This window comes from Somniosus microcephalus, chromosome 29 (genome assembly GCF_052327205.1).
Source record: "Somniosus microcephalus isolate GS21.2 chromosome 29, FLI_Smic_1.0, whole genome shotgun sequence".
In the NCBI taxonomy this organism is placed as follows: Eukaryota; Metazoa; Chordata; class Chondrichthyes; order Squaliformes; family Somniosidae; genus Somniosus; species Somniosus microcephalus.
In genome coordinates, this window is record NC_141015.1 from 43,452,688 (window position 1) to 43,474,540 (window position 21,853).

Sequence of the window (21,853 nt, forward strand, 5' to 3'; positions counted from 1 at the left end):
GGGGTATAATGAGCGGGGGTTATAACGGGCGGGGGGTATAACCGGCAGGGGGTATAACCGGCGGGGGGTATAACGGGCAGGGTGTATAACGAGCCGGGGGTATAACGGGCGGTGGGTATAATGGGCGGTGGGTATAACGGGTGGGGGGTATAATGAGTGGGGGGTATAACAGCAGGTGCGGGCGTATGATGGGTGGGGTGTATATCGGGCGGGGGGTATATCGAGCGGGGTGTATATCGAGCGGGGGGTATCATGGGTGGGGGGTACAGTGGACAGGCGTACAATGGGTGGGGTGTATAACGAGTGGGGGGGTACAACGAGCGGGGGGTATGACGGGCGGAGGGTACAGTGGACAGGTGTACGATGGGTGGGATATATAACGAGCGGGGGTATAACGGGCGGGGGGGTTTAACGAGCCGGGGGTATAACGGGCGGGGGGTACAGTGGACAGGCGTACGATGGGTGGTATGTATATCGAGCGGGGTGTTTAACGGGCGGTTGATCTTCTACCGCCGGTTTTCCGCCTCTGCTGAAGTTGAAAGTTACCCCGAGCATTTCTAAATCAGTGTTGGGAACTGTCCGTTTGGCGCCACATCTTGCTCAAACTTAACAATACATCATCTTATTCAGACTCTTGGAGATAGATTTTCATCTTTTCTACGTTACAGCAGTCACTACACTTCAAAAGTACTTTATTGGCTGTAAAATGCTTTGAGGTCGTCCGACTCCCTCCATGGCCTCCGCACTCCCCATTCTCTGGAACCTCCTCCTGCCCTGCAACCCCCACCTCAACCTTTTGTAAATCGCTTCCCCCGTTAACCCCACTATTGGCGGCCGTGCCTTCAGCTGCCGAGGCCCCACACTCTTGAATTTCTACCTCAAACCCCTCTGCTTCTCCACCTCCTTTAAGAACACCCCACCCCCCCTTAAAACCCGCATCTTTGACGAAGCTTTTGCTAACTCCGTCTAATCTCTCTTGGCTCAGTGTCTGTTCCTCTGTGAAGTGCTTTGGGATGTTTTTCTACATTGAAAGTGTTCTATAAATGCAAGTTGTTGACTTGCTTAACCGTCTCTATCAACACCTTTCAAAAGTTTTTTGCGCACATTGCTCTATTTATAGTTTAATATTTTTTTCTGCCGTTACTAAATATCGTAATTCTCAGCACTACCAGGGAGGAAATGTTCAGAAGCTTTTGCCATTATTAATACAGTACAATAATTGGAATCATACCTTTCTCTACTTGAGAAATAAGAACTTGTCACCAATGGAGGTGCTTTTCATCCTCAGTACAAAATCTAACAAATTCAGTTAATAAACGAGACGTCTGTTAGAATGTTTTTCATGGGGATTCAATTCTGGCATTTCTGATAATCTGTGCCAAAAGTTCCATGATTAAAAATAAAATCTGGCAGAACATAGAATTGTACCATTTAAAAATAATAATACTAAACCTTTGGGAACTTTCTGTCGTGGCGTGTTGAACAGCTGCCCATTTTACTTCTCTGAACCTCAGTTACAACACAACTCAAAATCTGCCACTGTTCAACCGTGAAAAATAGTTGAAGCAGAGAACAGTGCAAATCCCAAACCTTCAGTCAAAATATCTCGAACTAATTGCATCGTACATAAATTTAAATGATGGCACTGATTATTATAGTCGAACACTTCAATGCTGGTGGTCCAGTAATTTGCCATGACTCCCAGCCAGAATCTTGAGATGTCAAGTCCTAGAATTATCCTTCTGCTTGCCTTCAGTTTGGAGAGTTTTTGTAAATGTTTCTCCAGGCTCAAAGTGTGTGATTCATACATGTAGCACACTGGAAAATGACAGGGTGAATAGTAAAGGCCATCCCATTCCCCATCAATGGGAGAAAGTGATGCCAACACGAGTAAAAAGATTGAGCTTCCAAAATACATAAACCCCCTCAACCCCTTTCCTCACTACAAGATGGAATATTCAGATTTTAATGGGTTTAAATCTTCTTTTGTTATTCTTGTATAGCTATACAAACAAATTGACCTGAACATATACAAAACCTCAAGATGTAAGTACCATATGTAACAGTGTTTAAAAACCTCACAAAATATGGGAAATTGAACACGCCCCGTAGTAACTCTTCCACATGAATCATCCAACTGAAGCATTGTCCCCTACGCGGCTTCAATGGATTCACATATGGTGAGCCTGCGACACTTGGAGCAGAGCTAGCTGTTCACAGACATTCTCGCCTTCGTATCTGGGTGTTGCTCCACATTAACCAGCTGCAGGGGATTCCCACCGGCCAAGGTTAAAGTGGAGTCGTTTATTATGATCCTTGTCCCTTGATCACACATAGTTGATGTGGGAAACTCATCGGTTTGTGCACCACATACTCAAGAGCAAGAATTTGGGAGCAAATGTCAGTAAGTTTGAACAACCCTTGTTCAGCAGAACTTTTATATCGTGGGATTATTTGTTTTGTGTCCCTCAATGGAATGTCTGGAAGTTGAAAAAATGTACCTGGGTTTGCAAAAGAGATCAACATTCCAATTGACTAAATTAGTATCTGTACTTTGACATATGTTTACATATTAACTTCATATGATGCTGAAACTCTGGTAGAAATGAACTCCTCATTATCAGCTCACCACTATTGGGTAATAATCCAATCAGCACTGATTTCAAACACCAGGGAATAGATTGGTACCTGAACTATTTCGAAAGGACATTCCTAGCAGCTCAGAACAAATCTATTATAAATGCAGTGCATCCTTTTGAGCCAAGTCTTAAACACATGTGTACAGGATGATATTTAGTGTAATATTTGGCTGCAATATACAATGATTTTAACGTGAACACAAAAGAAGAGGGGGTGTCGCAATAGTAATCAAGGAGTCAATTACTGCTGTAAGGAGGGATGATATCTTAGCAGGTTCCTCTAATGAGGCCATATGGGTAGAACTTAAAAACAAAAAGGGGGAAAGCACTTTGCTGGGAGTGTACTATAGGCCCCCAAACAGTTAGGGGGAGATAGAGGAACAGATATGTAGGCAAATCTCAGAGAAGTGTAGAAATAATAGGGTAATAATAGTAGGGGATTTCAACTTCCCCAAAATTAACTGGGATAGTCAGAGTGTGAAAGGCTTAGAGGGTGTGGAATTCTTAAAGTGCATCCAGGAGAGCTTTTTGAGCCAGCATGTAGAAAGTCCTACAAGAAAGGGGGCAGTACTGGATCTAATTCTAGGGAATGTAGCTGGGCAAGTGGTAGATGTGTCAGTAGGAGAGCATTTTGGTGACAGTGACCATAATTTGGTGAGATTTAAGGTAGTCATGGAAAAGGACAAAGATGGACCGGAAATAAAGGTTCTAAATTGGGGGAAGGCCGATTGTAATATGATAAGGCAGAATCTGTCCAAAATGGGCTGGGATAAGCTACTTGTAGGAAAATCCACATCAGAGCAATGGGAGTCTTTCAGAAAGGAAATAGAGAGAGTACAACGCCAACATGTTCCCATAAAGGTCATGGGTAGGACCAACAAGCCCAGGGAACCCTGGATGTCAAGGGATATACAAGAATGGATTAGGAAAGAAAGGGAGGCTTTTGGCAGATACAAAGGACTAAAAACAGTGGAAGCCCTTGAGGAGTATAGAAAGTGCAGGGGGGTACTTAAAAAAGAAATTAGGAGAGCGAAGAGGAAGCATGAAAAAACACTGGCGGGCAAAATAAAGGAAAATCCCAAGGTGTTTTATGAGTATATTAAGGGCAAGAGGATAACCAGGGAAAGAGTAGAGCCCATTAGGGACCAAAGTGGCAATCTGTGTGTAGAGCCGGAAGATGTGGGTGAGGTTTTAAATTAATATTTTGCATCTGTGTTCATGGAGAAGGACGATGTAGGCATAGAAATCAGGCGGGGGGATTGTGATATACTTGAATAAATTAGTATTGAGAGGGAGGAGGTACTAGCGGTTTTAACGGTTTTAAAAGTGGATAAATCCCCAGACCCAGACGAGATGTATCCCAGGCTACTGTGTGAGGCAAGGGAGAAGATTGCAGGGGCTCTGACACAAATTTTCAGAACCTCTTTGGCCATAGGGGAGATGCCAGAGGACTGGAGGACAGCTAACGTAGTACCATTATTCAAGAAGGGTAATAGGGATAAACCAAGGAATTACAGGTCAGTGAGCTTAACATCAGTGGTAGGGAAATTATTGGAAAAAATTCTGAGTGACAGAATTAGTCTCCACTTGGAGAGGCAAGGATTAAATCAAGGATAGTCAGCATAGCTTTGTCAGGGGGAGATCATGTCTAACCAATTTGATTGAATTTTTTGGGGGGGTGACTAAGTGTGTGGATAAGGATCGTGCAGTTGATGTGGTCTACATAGACTTCAGTAAGGCTTTTGACAAAGTCCCACATGGGAGACTGGTCAAGAAGGTAAGAGCCCATGAGATCCAGGGCAATTTGGCACATTGCCACTAAGCCAATTTTGGATCCAGAGGGTGATGGTCGAAGGTTGTTTTTGTGACTGGAAGCCTGTGTCCAGTGGTGTACCGCAGGGATCGTTGCTGTGTCCTTTGCTGTTTGTAGTGTACATTAATTATTTAGATATGAATGTAGGAGGTATGATCAGTAAGTTTGCAGATGACACGAAAATTGGTGGAGTGGTAAATAGCGAGGAGGGAAGCCTCAGGCTACAGGATGATATAGACGGGTTGATCAGATGGGCAGAACAGTGGCAAATGGAATTTAACCCTGAAAAGTGTGAGGTGATGCATTTTGGGAGGACTAAGAAGGCAAGGGAATACACAATGAATGGTAGGACCCTAGGAAGGACAGAGGATCAGAGGGACCTTGGTGTGCATACACATAGATCCCTGAAGGCAGCAGGACAGGTAGATAAGGTGGTTAAAAAGGCATATGGGATATTTGCCTTCATTAGCTGAGGCATAGAATATAATAGCAGGGATGTTATGATGGAGCTGTACAAAACGCTAGTTAGGCCACAGCTGGAATACTGTGTGCAGTTCTGGTTGCCACACTATAGGAAGGGTGTGATTGCATTGGAGAGGATGCAGAGGAGATTCACCAGGATGTTACTTGGGCTGGAGTGCTTCAGCTATGAAGAGAGACTGGACAGGCTGGGGTTGTTTTCCTTAGAGCAGAGAAGGCTGAGGGGGGACCTGATTGAGGTGTACAAAATTATGAGGGTCATAGATAGAAAGGAACTTTTCCCCTTAGTAGAGGGGTCAATAACCAGGGGGCATAGTTTCAAGGTAAGGGGCAGGAGGTTTAGAGGGAATTTGAGGAAAAACATTTTCACCCAGATGGTGGTTGGAATCTGGAACTCACTGCCAGGCAGAAACCCTCACAACATTCAAGAAGCATTTAGATGAGCACTTGAAACGCCATAGCATACAAGGCTACGGACCAAGTGCTGGAAAATGGGATTAGAATAGACAGGGCTTGATGGCCAGCGTCGACACGATGGGCCAAAGGGCCTCTTTTTGTGCAGTATAACTCTATGACATTGGAAAACAGAAGCAGAGCTTTGACACAAACCTCACTTGGTAGGGAGGGGAATAAATGTACACGGAGACCGATGGTAAGAATTTAAACAGAATTTTGGAAGCACACTTGACCCCTCATGGTTTTAACCCTTTAAGTATGTTCAGTACTCAAATGATTAGCAAGTACTCAAAGTATAGAATGCACAACATTTTGATATCTAACTATATTATTTATATAAATAAAAGGATACATCTGTCTGTCTGTCTGTGTCTATCTGTCTGTCCTTCTGTCTGTCCGGCTATACACTCTAAAGTTATAGAGCGTACATACATGTGCGTTACATCAAAAGAAAGCTTACGATTCCGGAACGGTCATAAGCGTATTTATGTATCGGCGAGACAAAAATTGCGCCCGCGGTATCCAAAAAATGTTCAAAATTCCCCCTCATTATCCGCTCATTAGCATAGAGTGACATTAAGGTCGAGCGACCCGACGGTCGACCAATCGCTGCGTGGCGGGGGGCGGGTTCGTCGCGCGTGCGGGCCCCTCCTAGAGTCGAGCGACAGGACGATTGACCAATCCTAAGCTTCGGTGACATGACAGTCGACCAATCGGTGCGTGTGTGGGCGGGCCTAATCGTTTTGAACCAAGGTGAGTGTCAGCCATCTTGATCCGTAAGTTTATTTTTTTTTCCCACTTTCTGTACGTGTACAGGGGATTTTATGCAGGCACAAATTCAGTACTTTAGGAGCCCAACTAGCTCATTATATTATTTGCGTGTAATAAATGAGTCCAGTATGTCAATTTTTTCTCGAGGTCTGGTGCCTGCAGGCCTCAGGCCTCAAGCCTTGAAGCCTGGCCATCTGTTTGCCAGCATGTCTTCTAACTTTATATCTTCTTTCCTTAAAAAAAATTCGCCTTTTGTAGTTAGGAGGGATTCTTTTAAAAAAAAATACAAATTTCCGATGTTGTACTTTGTAGCTCCTTTTTTTAAAAATAAAGAAAATTTGCAGTTTTTTTATTTAAAAAAATACATTTCGCCTGCTTCCAACCGACATGACAAAAATGGCCTCCGGCTTCTTCACCCGCCCTGAAGGCTGGCCGACAGCTTTTTTTTCTTTACTCCCCTCCCCCGCCACCCGCCCCCCGCGCCCCCATACCCGTTGTTCGCGCGTCCACTGACTCAGGCCAGGGAGCACGGTGTCTCTGGGCGGTTGCGCCCGCAGCGCGATATCACGAGCGGCGCCGGAGCGGAGAGGGTTACCCGGGCCCAGCCAGCCGCAATCGGCCATCTCAGGCCCGGCCTCGGGAGGGCAGGGCTCGGGCTCACCGGGGCGCTGCGCTCGGCATGTCAGTGCGTGGGGCGGCACGGAGCTCAGCGGAGCCATCGCCGGCAGAGGGGAGAGGGTCTGCTGGCTCCCCCCTCCCTTTCTCCCCCCCCTCCTTCCCCCACCTCCCCCACCCCTCCCCTCTCCCCCTCCCCTCCTCTCCCACTCCCCTCTCCCCCTCGCCCCCTTCCCTCCCCCTCCCCCCACTTCCCCTTCCCCCCCTCCCCTCCCCTTCCCTCCCTCCCCCCCCTTCCTCCCCCCCTCCACTTCCCCCCAGTCATGCTCTCTCCCCCCTTCCACCTCCCCTCCCTTCCCCCCAGTCGCGCTCCTCTCTTCCCCCCCTTCACCTCCCCCCCCCCTTCCTTCCTCCACCTCCCCCCCCTTCCCCCCAGTCGCGCTCTCTCTCTTCCCCCCGGTCGCTCTCTCTCTTCCCCCCCCAGTCGCTCTCCCTCTTCCCCCCCAGTCGCTCTCTCTCTTCCCCCCCTGGTCGCTCTCTCTCTTCCACCCCGGTCGCTCTCTCTCTTCACCCCCGGTCGCTCTCTCTCTTCCTCCGGTCGCTCTCTCTCTTCCCCCCGGTCGCTCTCTCTCTCCCCCCGTCGCTCTCTCTCTTCCCCCCCGGTCGCTCTCTCTCTTCCCCCCCGGTCGCTCTCTCTCTTCCCCCCCCGTCGCTCTCTCTCTTCCCCCCCCCGGTCGCTCTCTCTCTTCCCCCCCGGTCGCTCTCTCTCTCTTCCCCCCCGGTCGCTCTCTCTCTACCCCCGGTCGCTCTCTCTCTTCCCCCCGGTCGCTCTCTCTCTTCCCCCCGGTCCGCTCTCTCTCATCCCCCCTGTCGCTCTCTCTCTCTTCCCCCCCGTCGCTCTCATCTCTCTTCCCCCCCCAGTCGCTCTCTCTCTTCCCCCCCAGTCGCTCTCCTCTCTTCCCCCCCAGTCGCTCTCTCTCTTCCCCCCCAGTCGCTCTCTCTCTTCCCCCCAGTCGCTCTCTCTCTTCCCCCCAGTCGCTCTCTCTCTTCCCCCCCAGTCGCTCTCTCTCTTCCCCCCCAGTCGCTCTCTCTCTTCCCCCCCAGTCGCTCTCTCTTCCCCCCCAGTCGCTCCCTCTCTTCCCCCCCAGTCGCTCCCTCTCTTCCCCCCCAGTCGCTCCCTCTCTTCCCCCAGTCGTCTCCCTCTCTTCCCCCCCAGTCGCTCCTCTCTTCCCCCCCAGTCGCTTCCTCTCTTCCCCCCAGTCGCTCCCTCTCTTCCCCCCAGTCGCTCCTCTCTTCCCCCCCAGTCGCTCCCTCTCTTCCCCCCCAGTCGCTCCCTCTCTTCCCCCCAGTCGCTCCTCTCTTCCCCCCCAGTCGCTCCCTCTCTTCCCCCCCAGTCGCTCCCTCTCTTCCCCCCAGTCGCTCTCTCTCTTCCCCCCCAGTCGCTCTCTCTCTTCCCCCCAGTCGCTCCCTCTCTTCCCCCCCAGTCGCTCCCTCTCTTCCCCCCCAGTCGCTCCCTCTCTTCCCCCCCAGTCGCTCCCTCTCTTCCCCCCCAGTCGCTCTCTCTCTTCCCCCCAGTCGCTCTCTCTCTTCCCCCCCCAGTCGCTCTCTCTCTTCCCCCCCAGTCGCTCTCTCTCTTCCCCCCCAGTCGCTCTCTCTCTTCCCCCCCAGTCGCTCTCTCTCTTCTCCCCCCCCAGTCGCTCTCTCTCTTCCCCCCCCCCAGTCGCTCTCTCTCTTCCCCCCCAGTCGCTCTCTCTCTTCCTCCCCAGTCGCTCTCTCTCTTCCCCCCGTCGCTCTCTCTCTTCCCCCCCAGTCGCTCTCTCTCTTCCCCCCCAGTCGCTCTCTCTCTTCCCCCCCAGTCGCTCTCTCTCTTCCCCCCCAGTCGCTCTCTCTTCCCCCCCAGTCGCTCTCTCTCTTCCCCCCCAGTCGCTTCTCTCTCTCTTCCCCCCCCAGTCGCTCTCTCTCTCTTCCCCCCCCAGTCGCTCTCTCTCTCTTCCCCCCCAGTCGCTCTCTCTCTCTTCCCCCCGTCGCTCTCTCTCTCTTCCTCCCCAGTCGCTCTCTCTCTCTTCCCCCCCAGTCGCTCTCTCTCTCTTCCTTCCCAGTCGCTCTCTCTCTTCCCCCCCAGTCGCTCTCTCTCTCTTCCCCCCCAGTCGCTCTCTCTCTTCCCCCCAGTCGCTCTCTCTCTTCCCCCCCAGTCGCTCTCTCTCTTCCCCCCCAGTCGCTCTCTCTCTTCCCCCCCAGTCGCTCTCTCTCTTCCCCCCCAGTCGCTCTCTCTCTTCCCCCCCAGTCGCTCTCTCTCTTCCCCCCCAGTCGCTCTCTCTCTTCCCCCCCAGTCGCTCTCTCTCTTCCCCCCCAGTCGCGCTCTCTCTTCCCCCCCAGTCGCGCTCTCTCTTCCCCCCCAGTCGCGCTCTCTCTTCCCCCCCAGTCGCGCTCTCTCTTCCCCCCCAGTCGCTCTCTCTCTTCCCCCCAGTCGCTCTCTCTCTTCCCCCCCAGTCGCTCTCTCTCTTCCCCCCCAGTCGCTCTCTCTCTTCCCCCCCAGTCGCTCTCTCTCTTCCCCCCCAGTCGCTCTCTCTCTTCCCCCCAGTCGCTCTCTCTCTTCCCCCCCAGTCGCTCTCTCTCTTCCCCCCCAGTCGCTCTCTCTCTTCCCCCCCAGTCGCTCTCTCTCTTCCCCCCCAGTCGCTCTCTCTCTTCCCCCCCAGTCGCTCTCTCTCTTCCCCCCCAGTCGCTCTCTCTCTTCCCCCCCAGTCGCTCTCTCTCTTCCCCCCCAGTCGCTCTCTCTCTTCCCCCCCAGTCGCTCTCTCTCTTCCCCCCCAGTCGCTCTCTCTCTTCCCCCCCAGTCGCTCTCTCTCTTCCCCCCCCCAGTCGCTCTCTCTCTTCCCCCCCAGTCGCTCTCTCTCTTCCCCCCCAGTCGCTCTCTCTCTTCCCCCCCAGTCGCTCTCTCTCTTCCCCCCCAGTCGCTCTCTCTCTTCCCCCCCAGTCGCTCTCTCTCTTCCCCCCCAGTCGCTCTCTCTCTTCCCCCCCAGTCGCTCTCTCTCTTCCCACCCAGTCGCTCTCTCTCTTCCCCCCCCAGTCGCTCTCTCTCTTCCCCCCCCAGTCGCTCTCCTCTCTTCCCCCCCAGTCGCTCTCTCTCTTCCCCCCCAGTCGCTCTCTCTCTTCCCCCCAGTCGCTCTCTCTCTTCCCCCCAGTCGCTCTCTCTCTTCCCCCCCAGTCGCTCTCTCTCTTCCCCCCCAGTCGCTCTCTCTCTTCCCCCCCAGTCGCGCTCTCTCTTCCCCCAGCCTCCCCCCAGTCGCTCTCTCTCTTCCCCCCCAGTCGCTCTCTCTCTTCCCCCCCAGTCGCTCTCTCTCTTCCCCCCCAGTCGCTCTCTCTCTTCCCCCCCAGTCGCTCCCTCTCTTCCCCCCCAGTCGCTCCCTCTCTTCCCCCCCAGTCGCTCCCTCTCTTCCCCCCCAGTCGCTCTCTCTCTCTTCCCCCCAGTCGCTCTCTCTCTTCCCCCCCAGTCGCTCTCTCTCTTCCCCCCCAGTCGCTCTCTCTCTTCCCCCCCAGTCGCTCTCTCTCTTCTCCCCCCCAGTCGCTCTCTCTCTTCCCCCCCCCAGTCCGCTCTCTCTCTTCCCCCCCAGTCGCTCTCTCTCTTCCTCCCCAGTCGCTCTCTCTCTTCCCCCCAGTCGCTCTCTCTCTTCCCCCCCAGTCGCTCTCTCTCTTCCCCCCCAGTCGCTCTCTCTCTTCCCCCCCAGTCGCTCTCTCTCTTCCCCCCCAGTCGCTCTCTCTCTTCCCCCCCAGTCGCTCTCTCTTCCCCCCCAGTCGCTCTCTCTCTTCCCCCCCAGTCGCTCTCTCTCTCTTCCCCCCCCAGTCGCTCTCTCTCTCTTCCCCCCCCAGTCGCTCTCTCTCTCTTCCCCCCCAGTCGCTCTCTCTCTCTTCCCCCCGTCGCTCTCTCTCTCTTCCTCCCCAGTCGCTCTCTCTCTCTTCCCCCCCAGTCGCTCTCTCTCTCTTCCTTCCCAGTCGCTCTCTCTCTTCCCCCCCGTCGCTCTCTCTCTTCCCCCCCGTCGCTCTCTCTCTTCCCCCCCCAGTCGCTCTCTCTCTTCCCCCCCCAGTCGCTCTCTCTCTTCCCCCCCCAGTCGCTCTCTCTCTTCCCCCCCCCAGTCGCTCTCTCTCTTCCCCCCCCAGTCGCTCTCTCTCTTCCCCCCCAGTCGCTCTCTCTCTTCCCCCCCAGTCGCTCTCTCTCTTCCCCCCCAGTCGCTCTCTCTCTTCCCCCCCCAGTCGCTCTCTCTCTTCCCCCCCAGTCGCTCTCTCTCTTCCCCCCCAGTCGCTCTCTCTCTTCCCACCCAGTCGCTCTCTCTCTTCCCCCCCAGTCGCTCTCTCTCTTCCCCCCCAGTCGCTCTCTCTCTTCCCCCCCAGTCGCTCTCTCTCTTCCCCCCCAGTCGCTCTCTCTCTTCCCCCCAGTCGCTCTCTCTCTTCCCCCCAGTCGCTCTCTCTCTTCCCCCCCCAGTCGCTCTCTCTCTTCCCCCCCAGTCGCTCTCTCTCTTCCCCCCAGTCGCGCTCTCTCTTCCCCCCCAGTCGCTCTCTCTCTTCCCCCCCAGTCGCTCTCTCTCTTCCCCCCCAGTCGCTCTCTCTCTTCCCCCCCAGTCGCTCTCTCTCTTCCCCCCCAGTCGCTCTCTCTCTTCCCCCCCAGTCGCTCTCTCTCTTCCCCCCCAGTCGCTCTCTCTCTTCCCCCCCAGTCGCTCTCTCTCTTCCCCCCCAGTCGCTCTCTCTCTTCCCCCCCAGTCGCTCTCTCTCTTCCCCCCCAGTCGCTCTCTCTCTTCCCCCCCAGTCGCTCTCTCTCTTCCCCCCCAGTCGCTCTCTCTCTTCCCCCCCAGTCGCTCTCTCTCTTCCCCCCCAGTCGCTCTCTCTCTTCCCCCCCCCCAGTCGCTCTCTCTCTTCCCCCCCAGTCGCTCTCTCTCTTCCCCCCCAGTCGCTCTCTCTCTTCCCCCCCAGTCGCTCTCTCTCTTCCCCCCCAGTCGCTCTCTCTCTTCCCCCCAGTCGCTCTCTCTCTTCCCCCCAGTCGCTCTCTCTCTTCCCCCCCAGTCGCTCTCTCTCTTCCCCCCTCTTCCCCCCCAGTCGCTCTCTCTCTTCCCCCCCAGTCGCTCTCTCTCTTCCCCCCCAGTCGCTCTCTCTCTCTTCCCCCCCAGTCGCTCTCTCTCTTCCCCCCCCAGTCGCTCTCTCTCTTCCCCCCAGTCGCTCTCTCTCTTCCCCCCAGTCGCTCTCTCTCTTCCCCCCCAGTCGCTCTCTCTCTTCCCCCCCCAGTCGCTCTCTCTCTTCCCCCCCAGTCGCTCTCTCTCTTCCCCCCCCAGTCGCTCTCTCTCTTCCCCCCAGTCGCTCTCTCTCTTCCCCCCCAGTCGCTCTCTCTCTTCCCCCCAGTCGCTCTCTCTCTTCCCCCCCAGTCGCTCTCTCTCTTCCCCCCAGTCGCTCTCTCTCTTCCCCCCCAGTCGCTCTCTCTCTTCCCCCAGTCGCTCTCTATCTTCCCCCCTCTTCCCCCCCAGTCGCTCTCTCTCTTCCCCCCCAGTCGCTCTCTCTCTTCCCCCCCAGTCGCTCTCTCTCTTCCCCCCCAGTCGCTCTCTCTCTTCCCCCCCAGTCGCTCTCTCTCTTCCCCCCCCAGTCGCTCTCTCTCTTCCCCCCCCCAGTCGCTCTCTCTCTTCCCGCCCAGTCGCTCTCTCTCTTCCCCCCCAGTCGCTCTCTCTCTTCCCCCCCAGTCGCTTTCTCTCTTCCCCCCCAGTCGCTCTCTCTCTTCCCCCCCAGTCGCTCTCTCTCTTCCCCCCCAGTCGCTCTCTCTCTTCCCCCCCAGTCGCGCTCTCTCTTCCCCCTCAGTCGCTCTCTCTCTTCCCCCCCAGTCGCTCTCTCTCTTCCCCCCCAGTCGCTCTCTTCCCCCCCCCAGTCGCTCTCTTTCCCCCCCCCGTCGCTCTCTTCTCTTCCCCCCCCCCCCGTCGCTCTCTTCTCTTCCCCCCCAGTCGCTCTCTCTCTTGCCCCCCAGTCGCTCTCTCTCTCTCTTCCAACAACAACATGCCCTCGAAAAAGCCTCGGCACCGCCGGGCACTTCAGCTAGTTCAAAATAAATGACTTATGAAAGGGAAACTGGAGAGAATTGTGTAGCTGTCCTCAGTCATTGGATAAAGAAACTATTTTGTCTGTGCCTAGATATATAGGCCCGTAATTTCCGATTGAAGGCTTCCTGCATGCAGATGCCTCCTATCGGGAAAAAATCTCCGCCCTTACCTGAGGGCTCCCAAGGTCCGGCCATTTCCAATCCTAGGCCTCTCCACAGTCGAAATGCGCAGGGCCCACGTATCCCAGGGGTGCTTATGGTTCGCAAGCATCCCTGGGATCACGTGGGTCATGGAGAACCAATGAAAAAAGGGAATCCCCCTTCATACTTTTGACAGCTTAGACCTGTCAAAAGTATAAATGGAGATCGCTCCAAAAACACATCAAAACATTAAATACACTTTTAATCACGTTTTTAAAATTAGTTAAAATTGCATTAAATTATTTTAAACAATTTTTTTTTTTTAATCAACTTTTTTATGGAGCTAAAGATAAACTTACCTTTTTTTAAAGTATTTTTAAAATTATAAATGAGTGGAAATTAAAAAAAATTTTTTTAAACCCTTATGCTGGTAAAAGCAGGCCTTACGCTGCTTTTACCAGGCATAAGATTTTTAAGTGATTTCAGTGGGCGGAGGTTCTGCAGAAAGCGGAACACTCCCCCCGCAGAGGCCCTTCTCCAGGGCAGGCGTCCGATCTGTCAAAATGATTCTTGACTGATCGGAAGTGCCGGTTTTCAGCGCATGCACTTTGCATGCCTGAAACCTGCACTTGCGTGGTCCCTATGGCTGTGTACACACCTCGTACATACCCGTAGGCATCGTAACATATGGGCCATTGTGAAAAATGTCAAACTTTATAAACTATAACTGGGACTAGTCTGGGCCTGAGGGTTGCCTTGATGATCTACACTAATTTGGGTGAGGTGCTGTTTATCTTTTTTAAAGAGGTTTGGCCTTGGCAGCCATAGTGGACATTTTGGAATCGGGGAAGAAAGCTGAGGAACTGGTGAGTTCATCTCAAACTCATGGGGTAAAAACTGGACCAAACAGACTAGCGTTGAGGACCAAAGTCCAGTGCCCAAGGTACACCTGAATGACCTCTGACCCAACATTGGGCCGGGCCGTTTATCAGGCGTCCCTGGTGGTCGCTTACAACAGGTGTTGGGCCCCTTCCATATGTAAATGAGGGGCCTAATGCCAGGATTCGGCCTATTCTGGGAAAATGGATAGCGATGAGCCGAGCAGGAGTTGCAGAGATAGAGAATCTGTTTGGGAAAATGTGCAGCCTCACTCCTCACTAAATTGTGCAGTTTTACTGGCAGCATTTACCTCAACTGTCGTACAGTCACAGTTCTGCTGTTCATACTTTTTAAAATCGTTTGGCATTCACAAAAATTACTTTTTAAAATTCTGAACATTACAAAATAAAATAAATTAACACCAATCGAGTATTGATGTGTATCTGAGAATAACCTAGACTGTATTTCTTCTTTTTAAATCTTGATGAAGGAATGTTAAGCTGACGTATTTTGCACATGTTTTTACGTAGATGATAATATTCCAGCAAATCTGTTGGCCATTATCTCTGGAGGTTTCTAACTATAGATACATGCTGTTGGTTGACTATCTTCTTCTTCTTAGGCAGTCCCTCGGAACCGAGGATAACTTGCTTCCACATTAAAAATGAGTTCTCAGGTGACTGATGAGTCCAATGTGGGACCTACAGTCTCTGTCACAGGTGGGGCAGACGGTGGTTGAAGGGGCGGGTGGGTGGGGTGCTTGGGTTGACGTGCGCTCCTTGCGCTGCCTGCGCTTGGCTTCCGCTTGCTCCCAGCGAAGAGACTCGAGGTGTTCAGCGCCTTCCCGGATGCGTCTCCTCCACTTTGTGTGGTCTTGGGCCAGGGATTCCCAGGTGTCGGTGGGGATGTTGCACTTTTTCAAGGAGGCTTTGAGGGTGTCCTTGAAGCGTTTCCTCTGCCCATCTGGGTTGACTATATTGCAGTGCAGTAATCAGAAGTTTATAACTCTAACCCAAACTGTTTTATCACCAGCAAGACAATTATTTGAGACTAAACATTAGTAATAAGATGTCAGCTCCTCACATGTTCCAACTCAGTCGTGCTCTTTAAAATATTTATACATGTAATGAGTAAGTTGTTATTCTTCTATTTTAAGAACCAGAACTTGCAATAGTTTGTTTGATGTAGCATTTTAATCTTGATTAATGATGAGCAACAGTGGTCTGGAGTTTAAAATTCAACCTTTTCACTGACCGTGCGATGTATGTTTGTAAACAAAATGATTTTCAGAAAGCATGACTGTACATTTGAGAGTGAGTGTGCGCCTGTGTTTTGATATGTAACGATTTACAAAACTTGCTTATGAAATGGATACTATTCCAAACATATGTGAACCTTTCGGGGAATCAAAGCACAAGCTGTTGAGGTACCCCACCTGTTCAGCTGACCGTTGAGGTACCCACCTGTTCAGCTGGTTAAGTCGATCAGTAGTTGAGCCGTACAGCCCATGAGGTTCCTGGGTTTGATCCCCAGTCTGTGCTGTTAGCTGAACTCGAGCAGCAATACCAGTTCCATTTGGTGCTGCCAGCTTAGGCAATGGGAAAACAGCCCAGGTTCCTGGCCCCAATCGCTGTCCCAGTAGCCAGGCTGGAAAGTGCCTCGTGTGAACATTCGGTGATGACCAGATTGGCTTGTCTGTGGTGCCCCTGTGTTGAATAGCTGTGCCAACATTCACTGTCTAGGCACACACAAAGATAGTGGCCACTTGGACAAGGCAGCAGATGATGGCCAGCGTCCATTGCACTGTGCCCACGATGAATCATTGCCTCCTGAACAGAGGGAGGGTAAGAGGAAGAAATGGTGGTAGTGGGAGCAAAATCAAGTTGTAATTCTTTGGTCAACATTTCCGAGAAGGCTAAGTGGTTGTTATTCTCACTGAAATAATACTAAAGAGGTCCTACCGAAAGGGCAACTCTGGAAACAATGACTGGAGACAATTCCAAAGGTAACCCATAGTGATGCTGGCAAAATATGGCATTGATGGAGACACCGAAACTCCAGCAAGATTCTCTCGTTGACATCATTTCAGCAACATGGGCGATTGTGCCCATTATTATTACCGTTCCTAGAAATCACAAGTCAAATCAAAATTCAATTCAAGTGGCAACAACAAGCAGCCATAAATAGAGAGAGAAAGAGGAAAGAAAGAACGTGTATTTATATTTATTGCACCTTACACACCCTCAGGACTTCCCAAAGTGCTTCACAGCCAATGATTTACTGTTTGAAGTTCAGTCACAGGGGAAATAGTTTTACAAACAAGAAATAGGGAGGACCAAAGTAGTCTTCACGTCATTGTGACCTGAATTGATTTTAGTCCGTTGAGTCTACCTGAGGTCCAAAACAGTGACGTCGTAATTGGGTAAATAAAGTAGAGGTGGAACTCCAGCAGGACTCCAGTGGTTTCCCTTCCTATCAGCGGAGCTGTGGTTCTCTAGTCGAGTAGTGAACTCTGCTGTTTCATGACCTCTGTCCCGATGGGACTGGTTAATCTTGGAGGAATTTGACCTTCAGCCCTGACTTTGAGAAAGTAGTGATCGAAATGTAACCATGGATAGAGGATGTGCCATTTAGCATAGTTTATAAATATGGTCAGAAACTGTCTAAACCAATAACATAATCAGTACCTGAAGAGGTTCATTATCAGTTGGTTGAAATGGAATTTAAGAATGTATTTACAGCATAAATATACAGCTAAGATGGTCTTGTCCCTTTCCCTTCATTCCTATCATCTCCCTACCCTGTTCCCTATCTTTGTGTCTCTTCATTCCCACCTCTCCTTTCAAAAGAAATGACGATATTTCTTTGTAATATTTTCCAGTTGCTTTGTACTTGTCTTTGCTTTCCTGTTTTCTATAGGGAGAGATAGGAAGACCTGGTATGCCAGGAAAACTGGGAGCAAAGGTACTCCACACCCATAGATTCCCCTCCCCCTATAACCTTTTCTGCACCACCCATACTTTGACACACCCACTGAAGTGATAAAACTCCAAAACATTTCAAAGTTAAAGTATTGTTAATCCAATATAAGGTCTAGTAATCATTTGGACCAGTTGCAAGCAGGCTCCTACTTTATTGCTTCAATCTTTCCCTAAACGTTTGGAGTATTTAGACAAAGTGGATATTTCAAAAATGTCCAGTATTTAAGATGTTCCTTGGGGGTGTCGGAGAGAGTTTGCCAACTTCTTGCCACACTATCTGAAGCATGATCCTCGGTAATCAATCCTAGAATGGTTTCAATTACAGGCAGCCAATCTAGTGCTGCTCCTGTCTTTCCAGGAAGTTTGGAGTGTGTGACGATTACTGAAAATCACTCTTGCAGTGTCCCATTAAAATTATCTTCTTTAAATATTGTGCTCTACTTTTCAAACACTTAAGATCTGACTTATACAGATAGATGATGAAATAATGTTTAAACATAAAGTTGGTCTAAAAGGCTGATTATAGATGCTAAACAAGACACTTAATTTTGTGGCGAGTGATAGGGCTGCACGGGACAAGCTGATGTTTCCTTCTCCCACTTCCATTACTGCTCCGAGCCCTGAACATTACATTAAATTTTGCTGTTCCAGGTTCCCCTCTGGCTTTCTTCCCATCCTCCAAATCCCAGCCAGCTGGTCGAAATCCTTTAACTGTATCCTACGAAATAACCCAAAACTTGCAGAATCTAGGGATGCCTATTGTTCGTTGAACCACTTTTCCCCAGAGGTTTGTGGTGTAATCAGCGTGACTGATTGATTCTGAGACATAATCGGGACTGTCCACTTTAATATCTCTTTTTCTATGCCATGTTGCTCATTTTACAACAAATTTATGGAGTTGCCACTTAAACTCAATCTCTGAATAAATACTAACTAGTGAGTCGCAAAATTAGTTACTCATGTTTCTATAATTCAGCTTCATCTCTTATGTTCACCTTGTGCTGATATCTGACTTCATGCTATTTCCTATCTTCAATCAATAGGGGACGCTTACTTCAACTGTTCCTGGGTTAAAGGTTAGTCACGGTGCAACACGTTATTAAACCAAATCATTCTTTTACTTGATTTGCTTCTGTCTTTGCCTCTATTCCTTTCTTACCTATTTTCCCCTCATACTTTCTCTTGGACACAGGGAGAGCCAGGGCAGACTGGACCAACTGGAGAAAAGGTAGAACTCCATTTTATTTCATGTGTTAATTTAATTCCGTGTGACGGCCTTTTCAGACTGAGCGGCTCTTTCTGCACATGGCTCATCGCTTAACAATGCAGTAGCGTCAGGATGACTTGTATTGTGCCACAGTTGACCAGTTTTAATCAGCATATGCTGAATGTTTCTTTTATTACTTATTCTTTTACTTTCCCAATTCGACTTTTCCCCTTACTTCCCCCCCGCACCCCCCACTTTCCAAATCACTCACTTAGGCAGCGGATGCCTTCAGCAGTTTTGCACGTTTTTTCTTTTGGGAACTGTGTGTGCAAGCCTTTATTCAACCTGGAGTGGATCATTCTCGTTGTGGCTGAGAGCACAACATTTGGCAATGGAGATTGAAGTGTTGGCCTAAACTAAAATATAAGCCTTTAACTGCAGAGGTATAGTACTGAGAACTTAAAGAAAGACAATCAAACCACTCTACTAGACTTTTATTGCAGCGGTATTTGAACAGCTGATGATATTTGAGTTCCAAAGCCTATCCTGCTATTTAGCATTCATAATTTAATATGTTTTATAGACAGCACTGCTCTACGTAATGACCTGTAAGAGTTTTTTTTGCAGAATCCCTGATAAATCATGAAAAATTAAAAACATGGGTATAATTAGATGATCCAATAACTGTCAGAACTGATAGCTTCATCATATGTCAGTAGTGTAAATTCCTGGGATTGTAGGAGATAGATCCAACTGCCCCATTCCATACATCACCATGAGGGTTCATCACAAGTTGAAAATTGTGCTTTAAGGTTTGTTGTCCATTATTCACGTCCCTTCTCTTTCTCTTTTCCTACTGAGTCCTGTGTGCTGATCTCCTACCTTCGCGTTTTATACATAGGGTGAACCAGGAGAAGCTGGATTACGTGGCCTCCCAGGAAAGAGGGGTCTTAGGGTAGGACCTATAGTGTGGGTCTGACTGACACATTGATGCATGAATTTGCAAATGCTCACCTTGAAGAAATTACTACTAACTAGCCTTTTATAGAAAATTAACTTTGCTATAAACCAAAACTGGTGATTTTGAAATTTGCATAATTTATCGGTAGCATTCATGTAGCAACACCGTATCACTCGTTGTCACCCTATCACTCCAGATATGATTAAGGCTACCACTTGACAAGTTAGGTGTAGAGTACTGTGCTCTGTTCTAGTCTCCATATTACAAAAAGGGCATAGAGGCACTGGAGAAGGTGCAAAAAAGAGTTACTAGGATGATGCCAAATCTGAGAGGTTACACTTATCAGGAAAGGCTGAACAGGCTGGGGCTCTTTTCTTTTGAAAAGAGAAGGCTGAGGGGTGACCTGATAGAGGTCTTTAAGATTATGAAAGTGTTTGATAGGGTAGATGTAGAGATGATGGGCTGGATTTTGTCAATGGGGACGTGATGGAGGCGGGACTCCCACTTTTTGGGTTGTAGTCCCGCCTCCATCGATTTGTGGCCAACCCACGCGATTTTCCCTTGATTGACCTTGTTGAGCCCGTTGGGCGGGCTCAACAGGCTAATTAAGGGACACCCCGTTACAGGTGACGTCAGGGCTATTGACAGATGAAATATCAGCATTTGACGGCTCTGTGAAACTGTCAAACACTGACAATCTGACTTCTAACTTGAGTCCTTCTCCACAGACTCAGTTAGAAATCTCTCCTGCACAGAAAGCTGAAGGCTGTCACTTTTGACAGCTCGTGGCCATTCTGCTTTCTGTGCCGGTGAGATGAGGGACTCCCGAGACCTAAAGAAAGGAAGCCTGCATTAGTAAAAAAAGCTATGTAAAACTTCTTTAATCACTTTAGACACACCAAACACACTTACCTTTGCACTCATGCACACATCACTCACCTGAACACGGACATCTCGACCCCTCCAAGTCCTTCAACCTGACGGCCCGCCTCCTCTAACTTGGCGTGGTTTGGAGCTGTCGAGAATCCCACACTTCAACCTTAAAAATAGGGACTAGGCTAAAAACTGCCTGTTAACTACCTGTAAACGGCAGTTAATTGGCAGTAATCCCTTCCCACCTCGGGTAGGCGGGTCCCAGTGCGGGGCGGGTACCCGCCTCCTTTGAAACTGGCATGGAGGCGGGATGGGGTCGGGACCCCTGATTTCGGGATTTTAACCCCCCCGCACGCCTCCAATCCCGACTCCACGGCCCAATGAAAATCCTGCCCTATGTATGTAATTCCCATATAAATTCTCCTATGGATGAATTTTACTTCATAAATTTTAGCAGAAGTGATTTAATTAAAATTTCCACTTTGAATATAGATTGAATATATTCTAGAGTCAGGTGAAGCTATTCTAAGTGATTGTTATGCTTGCAGGTTGAATTCTGGCAATGGGTTTTGGATTTTGGAAGCTTCCTAATGCATGAGTAGCTTGTGAAATGACAGCTGAAATATCACACGTCACAGTTGAAGTCCTGCACACCGTGTGTTTTTTAAATGCATGCAACTATGATTTATCACGTTTGTATATAACAGCAACAACTGATAGCATTTGGTACACGTCCTAGACTCATTCCCTGACATGGTTCATTTAAAAAATGAATTCCGCTTTCAGTGTAACGAGTGTAGTCTCTCACTGTGAGAAACGGTCCTGGAGTGGGAAAATCCTTTTGGAGGTTGCATTATTTTTGTGCTGTCATGTTTGGAATTGCAGTTGCTGGCCTTGTGTTTCTTGCCGATAGCTTGGCAAGGGTAGGGTTGAGCTCTAAAGCAGGGTTTGCATCTGCACTTGTCAAATTTTCACTCTGCTCGCATCATTTGGCTCACATGCAACAGTCAACGGAGGCAAGCTTAGCTTTGGCATGAATGGATCATCTTCAATAGATCTGAACTAAACTGCACTAAACTGGAATCTTGAGAAGGCTGAAGGATTGCAGGAGGCCTGATCTGCTGAGTATTTCCAGCATTTTTTGTTTTTATTTCAGATTTCCAGCATCCGCAGTATTTTGCTTTTGTTGTGGTATTGTGATATAACTCCTGTATAGGGTGCAGTGCTCTGTGCAAACAGCTCTCCTGCAATCCTTCAGCTTTAACAAGAATCCAGTTTAGTGCAGCGAGAAACCGAGTTAACATTTCAGATCGATGACCTTTTGTCAGAACTGAAAAATCCCACTTTCAGCGCAGTAGTGAAAAATTACAGTTCGTCTTTTCAACATCGGATGTTTAAACCTCAACAAGAAAGAACTTTATTTTTAAAGTTTGACCAATGAAAATCAACTGTTAAATATTTATATTTAAATTCTGACCTTCAGAGGGTATTTGTTAAAGTTCCCAAGAGTGCTTTTCAAGGAAGTTAGGACTAATGGCGAACTAGCTAACGAGATGGAAGAGTTGTGCAGGTCACTTAAGTTTCCTGTTGCTCCCACTAATCATAACTGAAGAGGTTACAACTTCTAACAGTAATGGAAAATGTCACGGGAGTAAAACAGCATTCAAAAAGATCGAGACCAATTGAGCAGATGGAGGAAGAAATAGCAAATGAATTTTAAGTTGATTTTAAGGGAGATAAATGTAAGTTAATGTATATTTGAACAGCAAATCGGAAGGTTGTGAGGATGGGTTGTTAATTGCCAGTTTCTAGGTGTAATTATTCATCAACCACTGAAAGTTACCAAGAAGTCTATCAAGTATTGGGATGAATCCCAACAACATTGGACTACAAATTGAAACAAGCTATGCTAAGCTGCAGAGCTATTGTGCAGTTTTCAACACGCTATTTTCTCGAGGATATTAATACTT

The 21,853-nt window shown here is 49.6% G+C and overlaps 1 protein-coding gene across 22 annotated transcripts in view; it reads left to right on the top strand.

Moving 5' to 3' along the window:
- The window catches only part of col13a1 (collagen, type XIII, alpha 1), a 137,815-nt gene that overhangs the window by 70,730 nt on the left and 45,232 nt on the right, over nucleotides 1-21,853 (top strand). For 17 of the 22 annotated variants that reach the window (XR_015074218.1, XR_015074219.1, XR_015074221.1 and 14 more), the window contains 4 exons: nucleotides 16,781-16,825; nucleotides 17,886-17,918; nucleotides 18,035-18,070; nucleotides 18,951-19,004. The exons of 4 other annotated variants lie outside the window; for them this stretch is intronic. Coding sequence is in view for 15 of the 18 variants with exons in the window: in XM_085970712.1 (XP_085826838.1) it covers nucleotides 16,781-16,825; nucleotides 17,886-17,918; nucleotides 18,035-18,070; nucleotides 18,951-19,004 (168 nt within the window). In the remaining 3 variants the exon portion in view is untranslated. The remainder of the gene's footprint in view (nucleotides 1-16,780; nucleotides 16,826-17,885; nucleotides 17,919-18,034; nucleotides 18,071-18,950; nucleotides 19,005-21,853) is intronic. One more of the 22 variants, XM_085970718.1, reaches the window with a different exon arrangement.